Below are 10,113 nucleotides of genomic sequence, written 5' to 3' on the forward strand. Positions count from 1 at the left end.
TTGTTTAGTAAGATTAATTTGAAAATTGGTTATCATCCAAATACAGATTGTTTGAATGACTAATCATGTTGTTTAGTCTTACTATTGCACACAGTAATTTAATAAGATTGATGAAACATTTATTATGTGCATTCATATGTAACTTTGTTGTTGATTACTTTAATTATATTAATAGAAAAAATCTAGGTAAGCATATTAAGCATTTATAAATTTTGTTTAATATGTTACAAAAGAAATTGTTATGTACTAATCTATTAAATTGGAAAAAAAATATTCACTATTTGAAATAGCTTATGATTTAACTCTACTAGATTTTTTTTTCTTTACTTGTTGATGAAAGAGTTAGATTTGATGACAATAGAAAAGAACAAGTGATGAAAGCATTGTTTAAGAAGGTAAGACAACATGTTGAGAAAAAAGAATGAAAAGTATGCATTCCAAGCAAACAAAAGATGAAAAAGAGTTGTGTTTTAACAAGGAGATTGTGTTTGGGTGCATATTCAAAAATAAAGGTTTCCTAGACATAGAAAATCAAAGTTAATGCTTAGATGAGATGATTCATTCAGATTCCTTAAAAGAGTTAATGCTTACAAAGTAGATCTACAAGATGATTATAATGTTAATGCTATATTCAAAGTTTCTAATCTTTTTTTGTTTGATGTAGGTGATGATCCGAGGTAAAATTCTTTTAAGGAGAGAGGGAATGATGCAATCCTGGTTATGATATCAAAGGATTCATTATGAGTGTCCATTGAGTCTATTTTAAGATTGAAATAGATCCAAGAGGAGTTCAATGGTCTTAGTCAAGAGGTTTAGGTTAAAAAAGTTCAAATCTATTAGTCTAGACCTTTGTCTACTTTTCGGGTCTTTTATGAAGCTACAAGAAGAGTTTGAATGTGATTTTAATAGTATTGGAAATTAGACATTTGTACCTTTCCAACAATATACAGTAATCCTACTAATTCATCCGGACGAGAAAGAATGACATGTTTCAATTTGGAACTAAAATCGGCTAGAAAAGTGCGAAAATGGAAAAGACATTGTTACCTTAAGAGTTATAAATTTCATTCACTACAAGGAGTCCTCAATGCTATTGAGAACTTATGTGGCAACCTTTGGGTTACTTATTTTACAAGGATTCCAAATTAAATAAGAAGAATTAATTGTTTAGAAATTAATTCTTATTTTACAAGGTATCAGATTTTTGTTTAGTAAGAATTCTTCAACAATTATTTATCTTGAGTATATCTCACTATCATATGCGGCAAAAGGTGAAAAATAATTTTAGACTATTTTTTTTTATTTTTAAACCTTATTTTAATTAGTTTGAGTTCTATTTAAATTGGTTGCATGTTTGACCCATTAGTGTTAAAGTTTATTTTCAAGAGTATAAATACTCTTTTTAAGCACAAAATATTAAGACTTGATAATAATATTGCTGCCAAATTTATTCAGCTTGTGTGAGAAAGATTCTTGCATTCTTTGGTTTTCTAACGAACTAAATTAACTTATCAAAGATTAATTGGCTACGTAATGTCTTTCTTATACTTCTCGTTCTTGAATTGGTATTTGTAGGGCGGGGGTTCTTATTCCAATACTATTGGTGTCTTAGGACAAGTTTCAATTGTGTCACACTCCTATTAGACATGTTTTGGCTTTCCAAGACTCTTTGTAAATCTTGTTGTGAGTTGCGTGAACATGTGATCATGAGGTTCACATCAACTAAGTTTAAAAACTTCGTTTTTTAACTATCTTTTACTTCATTATATGATAACAAAAATAGTTGCTAGTAAAATCGAGTATAAACCAAATATTGGGATGTTTATTTGAAACTATGATAATTTTATAGAAAGCAAATCTAAAAAATTTATGAAGATAAATTCAAAATCAAGCAATTGTTAAAGTATGAAATTAAAAAAAAAACCGATGAAAATGAGAGAGAGAAAAAAAGGATAGGAATGAAAAAATAAACAAAAACAAAAAGCCCTCCTTTGATGTTCATACTAGTATATTGGCTCGCGCTTCGCCGCGAGTTGGATCATTTTTTTTTAATGTAAAAAAATCTTAAGAGCATGAAATTTTTTTAAATAGTATTATTAAAACTGACCAAATGAGTTAATTTTAAAACCCTTCGACTCAACTTTTTATCTAAGTCAAGTTTTTAATTAAACCATATGAGAATTAGCTCGATTTAAATTGATCAATTTCATAGGTCCAAATGCAACCTTGATGATCGATAAAAACATGACTTAGCATTTAAAAAAACTTCAAGATAATATTTTTTAAAACAAATATTGAGATAATGATTGACCTCACCCCTTTGGGACTCGGGTCATGGACTCTATTAGGTTTAATAACTTTTTTTATATAATTATTTTATGTAATTATATAATAAAAATATATTCTCATAAAATTGAGCACCAACCTAAAAATATACACTTATTTGAGACAATTATCCCTAAAAAGCAAGCAAAAATCAGTAATGCAGTTCATTTCTCAACCAATCTAATATTAAATGATTGAATCGAAAAAGAATAAATTACAAATAGTTAAAAGACCAAAAACAAAAAAACATATCCTATCGATGGGTAAACTTGTCAAACCTATGAATCAGGTAAGTTGGTCTAGTATATCAAACTTGTGAACTGGGTTATGAACTCCACTAAGATTATAATTTTTTTAATCTATTTTTTATTTAACTATATGATAATAAAAATAGATGATTATGAAATCAAACACTAACTCAATACCAAGATGTTTTTTAGATCACGATAACCTTATAAAAGACGAAATGAAACTAATTGTGAAACTGAATTTCCAATTAACCCAATATCTAAGGATGAAGGATGAATTCTTTTTTTAAAAAAAAAGTTAAACTTCTCAGACCCGCGAACCAAGTTAATCAGTCAAACCTATGAATAGGTCCATGGACTTTATAAAATTTAATAACATAGCTTTTTCCCGAAACCATTTTTTTTTACTATATGTGAAAAAAAATAGACAATAAAAAAGTTAAATCCAATTAAAAAAAAGACACATCATCGAACTCGTAAACTAGAGCAACCCGAGTTATTCTAGCAAACTCGCAAACCATGTTAACCTTATAGAAAGGTAAAATAAAAAGAAAAAAATTATAAAACCAAATTCTCAACTATTCTGATATTAAAAGATGAAATAAACAAAATAATTAAAAAAAAATCATAACAAAAATTCAAAAACATAAAGAAAAAAGAAAGAAAGCAAAACATTGTGGATTACTATTGTCATTCACAATGCAATATATGTATGAGTAAATAATGGTTTCCTCACACCCTTTAATTTTTGTTACTTTATAAAGTTTGATAACATGACTTTTCTCTAAATCTATTTTTCTAACTATATGAGAAAAAAAAAGATTATAAAAGAGTTAAATTCAATTAAAAAAAGAAAAAAAAGACAACCCACCAAATTCGTAAACCAGGACAACCTGGGTTACATTGGCAAATTTTGTAAACCATGCTAACCTTATATAAAGAAAAAAAAAGAAAAAACAAAAGCAGATTACGAAACTAAATTCTCAACAATCTTAATTTTAAAAGATAAAATCAACAAAAATAGATTTGAAAAAAAATCATAACAAAAATTCAAAAAAAACAAAGAAAAAGAAAGCAAAACACTATGGATTACCATTGTAATCCACAGTGTAGAGGGTGTTGGGTGAACAGTGGCTTCTCCCATATCTTTTAATTTTTGTTACTTCATAAAGTACATCTTTTAATTTTTGTTACTTCATAAAATTTAATAACATGGTTCTTTTTAAAAACTATTATTTTTTTTAACAATATGAGAAAAAAATAGGCTATAAAAACATCAAGTTCAATTAAAAAAAACACACACCACATCCATAAACTTAGGCAACTTTGGTTACCTTGACAAACCCGCAAACCACGCTAACCTCATAAAAAGATAAAATAAAAAGAAAAAAAAATTACAAATCTAAATTCTCAACCATCTCAATATTAAAAAAATAAAATCAACATACAAAATTTTGAAAAAAAATCATAACAAAAAAAACCATGTGTTAAAAAATAATAATATGGGGAAACGCTATAGCAATCCACTGTGTTTGATGAGGAAAGGTACAGTGTTTTCCCCACATCATTAAAAAAAAACACACTACATCGATAAACTAGGGTAACCTGGATTACCTCGACAAACCCGCAAATCACGCTAACTTCATAAAAAAACAAGATAAAAGAAAAAAATTACAAAACTAAATTCTCAACCATCCTAATATTAAAAAATAAAATTGATAAAAATAATTTTGAAAAAAATCATAAAAAAATCATGTGTAAAAAAAATACAATGTGGAGAAACACTATAACAATCCACAATGTTATGTGAGGAAAGTTATAATGCATTTTGAAAAAAATCAAACAAAAAAAAACCATGTGTACAACAAAGTGAGGAAACATTATAGTAATCCATAGTGTTTTGTGAGGAAAGTTACAATGCTTTCCCCACATCATTAAAAAACAAATACGCCACATTCAAAATCTGGGGCAGCTTAGATTACCTTGATAAACCCGCAAACCACACTAACCTTGTAGAAAGACGAAATAAAAGGGAAAAAAAATGTAAAACTAAATTTTCAATCATCTCAATATTAAAAAATAAAATTGAGAAAAATAATTTTAAAAAAATCATAAAAAAACCATGTGTAAAAAAAACAAAATACTATAACAATTTACAGTATTTTATAAAAAAAATACAATACTTTCCCCATGTTTTTTAGCTTTTCTTAAAATAAACCGGGTTGGAGTTGTTTCTAGCCAAGTAATTAACTCGAATACTATTACAACCAGCGGATGAAATTGATGGCAACAAAGACCGAAGGAGAAATTAACAACTTTAGCTAGCTAATTATTATCATAATATATAATCCATCAATAATATATATGTATGCATATGAATAATTAAACTCACAGAATTTATATATTTTCATTCTTTTATTTAGAAAAAAAAAACTAGAATGAGTGAGGAAGATTCCCATTATCCAAAATGAAAAAACAGGATGAGCGGCCGGCTTGTTTTTTTATCTTTAGGCTTTTGAGCTCTAAGTTGATAATCAAATAATTAATAACAGTCAATGAATATTTGAAAAAAATAAAAGTAAAAAAAGAGAGAGACTAGTAGGTCTATTCTTCTGTTTAATACAGCACAAACATTATAGTATAAGTTTAATACAGCATCAATGATTTGAGGTGTCACCAACCTAAAGAAAGTCTCATCTTTGGAAGCCATGTTCAGTGGACCAAGGCTGCCTGGATAAAGAGACAGAAGAAAATGTTCGTGCAATTCCTTGGGCTGCAGAACTGATAAGATTGCATGCCACCACATTAACCCAGCACAACTCTGGCAATTGCGAAAATCTTACAGTAATTTTTGTGTTGTTTCTAAGTTCTACAATGCTGCCTCCATTTCTATGCATGCTTCCAAATTTTATTTGTTTGTCATTACCTCCGGAGACATGAAAATATTGTTTTAGAGATGTTTATTTATCCATATAAAGATAAATAAAAATAAGTTTTTAAAGTTCGCTAAGCCTCTAAAAAGTAAAGAAGATAAAACAAATTAATGAAAAAAAATATGTTTTTTTTAATTGTATATATATTTTCTATATAGTGATATGTCTTTTAATATTATAACTGTTAATAAAACTATATGATTATTAATGAAATAATTTTATTTTTAATTATTATTCAGTTTTTTTTACAATAATTATAAATATTAAAACTAATTACAAAAATTAAAGAAATTAATTCAAAAACAAATTAATCTCATCTAGATATCAAGTGTAAGTGTCATATTTTGATACTATAAATACCATATAATAATATTAAAAAGCCCACTAGATGAGCTACTTCATCATTATTACATAATAAGAATTTATATTTATAAAGATTTAAAAGAGAGTGTTTCTTTTCGAGTAGGATATATATCTTTTTCATTTTTATTCGTTTACAAAATCCACCAAAAGAAAGCATAAACAGATTGGTTAAAAAAGAAAAGAAACTAGCCATTCTGAGCTGGAGCTCCTGCTTGGTAAATTTAAAGATGCAAAAAAACTACAGGGAAGATCTTATCGTGAAAGAAGTGCTCATTACTCCCATGATAAACTTATCGTGGACCACAGCTGGGTTTAGGAATAATCTCTAGGCCTACATAATACATAAGACAACAAAACAAGATTACAATATCCAACCTCCTCGAGATCACCAAATCTAGCAGCAAGCTAACAGATACTCTTCAGAGCACAGAAACTAGTCATGCGTCTACACATCATAAAGGCCTCGTAAATCAAACTTTTTAGGCTATGATACTATTCACAAATCCCCGCTCACTCCAAACAACTCCTACACACCATTTTTCTAGGAAGATGATTATATATTTGATAAATAAATACTGTATTTTTATTCTGTACATGTGAAAATAATGTTAAGAGGTGCTGATATCGGATTTTTAACAAGATTTTTAACTAATGATCTTGATATCGGATTGAATGGCAGTGGTAGGAGTGATTATTGAAGAAGGGTCATTCTGCATAAATAGGATAGTGGGATTGGATATAATATCCTCCTAGCTAGCATACAGCCAGATCTCCCAGGTTTCCACAGCCCCACCATTCTTTTTCTTGCTTTTTTTTCTCTAACCCCGAGAAGTAGCTTTACCCTTTATTCATCACACACTCTTCAACACCCTCTAAAAGAGGCAGACTCAGACCACCCTCTACTCCACACCATCTTTTTTCTCTAACACCAATGTCCCTAAACAACATTACTTTCCTCTTGTTACTGGCTCTCTTTCCTCTTCTCCTTCCGGGTTTGCCCAACCCGGACACGGCGACAATTCAACCATTTAAACCGAACCCATCACCACCAGCAATAATCCCTGCATTCCCTGAACAATCCAACCTTGCTGGTTGCCCATTAGACCTTCCCAATGAGCTCTTTCATGGCATTAATTCAGCCTGTGGCAGTGGCTCCTCTGCAACTGGGCACCTCCGCAGGACTCGTTGCTGTCCTGTTCTTGCAGCTTGGCTTTACTCTGCTTACTCTGCCACCGCGCTTAGCAGAGCTAACAAAGTAATCCCATCTACAGATACAGGTCGTTCACCATCGTATGACATGCCTTTGCTTCCTGATGATTCTGAGACTTGTGTTGATGGGCTCTCAAAAGGGTTGAAAGAGAAAGGCATAGAATTGTTTAAGCCTAATGAGACTTGTGATGTTGTGTATTGTTATTGTGGTATCAGACTGCATCCTTTGAGTTGTCCTGAAGCTTTTTCTTTGAACCAAAAGGGAAAGCTTGTTGGTAACAAGAGAGTTGAGAAATTAGAAAGAAATTGCTTGAGTAATAGCAATAATGTGAATGGATTTCCTGGTCTCGGTGGCTGCTCTAAGTGCTTAAACAGTCTTTATCTGGTAAGTAAAAAAAAACTCTTTTGTTAATTCTTATTATTATGTTTTACTTGTTTCTTGAATTCTCTGGTTTGACCTTAAATGGTTGTTGTCAAAGAATGAAGATCAAGAAGTTGATAGGGATTGTCTGTGTGTTCATTTTTTGTTTACTTTATCTACATTAATGGACTGAGAAGAAGCAAGTGAAACTTACTGTCAGTGAGAAATCTAAGAGGAGAATATATATATATATATAAATAAACATTGCGAGCCATTGGAAGGTTTAGAAAGTTTCTATTGGTGAAGATTTGAGACAATTGTTGACAAAGGAGTAGTCTCTTTCACTGGCTGGAGTGCGAGTAAGTGTTAAAGAGTTCATTCATTAGGCAGTTTCCTGTAAGTGTCACCGTTTTCGTTGCTGTTGAGTGTTGCTAGCAAAGAACTGGTGTTGTTTGATATTAGAAATTTGTTTTTTCTCAATGCATACTCACAATGGTAATATGCAGTTGGATGGAAGACATTCAATTATCAGTGATTTTCTCTCTATTTTTCTATGAAACTTTCTTTAGCAATGCTTGATTCACTCTTAGAATTTCCCCCACAATTACTCTTGAAAGTTTTTTATTTTCCCTCTTTTTTATTTGGTTTACTTTCCTTATTGTAAGTTGGTTGGATTCTCTTACATCGTTTGGAAGGTTGCTGATGACAAAAGACAGGACTGTAGCTTACAGTAGATTTTGGTTAGAAGGTGCACCAAATAATTAGTAGTTTAAACTTCAAGCATCAAAACATGTACTTCTCAAATCGTAAGTAATTTCTTATTTGCCTTATCTAATTGATAATCATTTGGTGCAGCTTAACAACAAGAAGGCTTTAAATTCAAGCAAATCAGAGGATAGGACCACAAAAATGCACAACAAGGATTGCCAGCTGATGGGTCTCACATGGCTACTTGCGAAGAATCGCACGGCTTACATCCACACGGTTACTGCAGTCTTACGAGCTATGATGATGAGCGTAGACGGTTCTGATTCAAGGTCGTGCACCCTTAGCAGTGATGGAATGCCTCTAGCCGTTGATTCTTCCGAAATCTCCAACAATTCTTTCTCAATCTCCCATCAAGCTCCCATCTACGTAACCATTGCTGTAATTTGCTTGTTAAGTCTTCTACATCTTGTACCATCCGCCATTTTTTAGACAACTGCATAGCTTAGTGAATCTGTAGCTGTGACATATTATGATGTGTTGATCTCTGCTGTTTTTGTGTTATGCAATGCCCTTAACCGCTGTTTTGTTGTTCGTGATTTTTGGTGAGTAAGTAGCTTTATAATCATTCTTTCCACTTTCTTGGTTTGTTGACAAAAAGGAACCGTGTTTGGACATAGCTAAGCTAGTTTATTACTAGGTAGTTGCTTGCCTGCTGCCACGAACCTTTGAGTCGGTTGTTATGGTTAAAACTCGGTTTTGAATCTATTTTCACATAAGCACCCAATAAATACCATAAGCTCAGCAAATCAATTTATGATCTCAAAATACTTCTCAAAATACTTCTAAATTGGTTTTAAAAAAACAAAATCAAATTGAAAAAAATTATTCTCTACCCTTAATTTTTTTTCCCGGTGAGATAGAAGCTAGAAAAACACAATAATTTTTTCATCTAGAAGAATTTAATGACATCAAAATCAATAATTTTTTATGATTGGAACGTGGTTTACCAACTATTTTTTTTCTTCTAAAATCTTCTTATGACTTTTTTTTGAGGATTAAAATGTAAAACCAATGAAGTTTAGCATTGAAACGGGAAACCCAAAAATAATAGGAACTAAAAATGAAAAACTAAAAGCTATAGGGACTAGATTGTAGTTTTTCATGCCCCCCACAAAAAAAGGGTTGCACTTTGTTTCTTGTTTCAATGTTGATCCCTTATATTTTAATTTTTTCATATCCTCATAACCCTATTTTGAAAAATTCATTAGCAACTCAAATGATAGGTAATTGTTGATAAACAAAATTAGTGATTGAAATTCAGGGATGAAAAAGAGGGGCTAAAATCAACGTCACTGTAGCGGTCCATAGTGGGGCTGAGTCTAGCTCCATAGTAATTATTACAGTAAAAACCAATCTTTCTTTGTTTTATTTTACAATAATCATTGTCCGACGATGTAGAAAAGAGTCTAGATCATCAAGATTATCAAGTCAACTCATGGGATACCAGATCAATTTAGCCAATTTCAAAGAATTTAATTAAAAACACTGTTGGAATCAACCTCTTAATTGAACAACCATGATTATGGTATAATTTGTAAAGTGGGTCTCCTCCGAGGCCCCAGCATTCACATGTGCCCTTGACTCATGCTCTGTGCTGAGGAGACATTTTGTGGTTCATCTTCACTTGTTTGGTGGAATTATTTTGGGACGCCTGAGTTCTTCACGAGAAATTTATGCAGAGTCAACATCTCACAGCAATGGCCCTCTTGTCTTCGTTGGTTCATCCTTGCAGAAGATCAATGGTGGGGAAATGACTGCCAACTGGATATGAAATAAAAAATAAATAAAAATTCAGGATTAATTTTAATAGATTTTTGATTTTTTTACAGCATTATTTTTTTCTATCGAATTAAAAGAACATCACTGTTTTATATATATATAAAACTATATACGGAGGAGGACTAGG

The 10,113-nt window shown here is 30.8% G+C and overlaps 1 protein-coding gene across 1 annotated transcript; it reads left to right on the forward strand.

Annotated features, from left to right (window-relative positions):
* Positions 1 to 6,551: 6,551 nt before the first annotated feature.
* LOC133675225 (uncharacterized GPI-anchored protein At4g28100) lies at positions 6,552 to 8,743 on the forward strand. Its single transcript, XM_062096540.1, has 2 exons — positions 6,552 to 7,463; positions 8,295 to 8,743. The coding sequence occupies exons 1-2, from the start codon at positions 6,801 to 6,803 to the stop codon at positions 8,634 to 8,636; spliced, it is 1,005 nt and encodes a 334-aa protein (XP_061952524.1). The 5' UTR covers positions 6,552 to 6,800; the 3' UTR covers positions 8,637 to 8,743.
* Positions 8,744 to 10,113: the final 1,370 nt, after the last annotated feature.

The sequence above is a fragment of the Populus nigra genome, chromosome 16 (genome assembly GCF_951802175.1).
Source record: "Populus nigra chromosome 16, ddPopNigr1.1, whole genome shotgun sequence".
Classification (NCBI taxonomy): Eukaryota; Viridiplantae; Streptophyta; class Magnoliopsida; order Malpighiales; family Salicaceae; genus Populus; species Populus nigra.

Excerpts from the sequence above, each read along its gene's own strand:
- LOC133675225 (XM_062096540.1), top strand. The coding sequence starts at position 6,801 with ATGTCCCTAAACAACATTACTTTCCTCTTGTTACTGGCTCTCTTTCCT. Across the intron at positions 7,464-8,294 it reads GCTTAAACAGTCTTTATCTG|CTTAACAACAAGAAGGCTTT; the intron begins GTAAGTAAAAAA and ends CATTTGGTGCAG.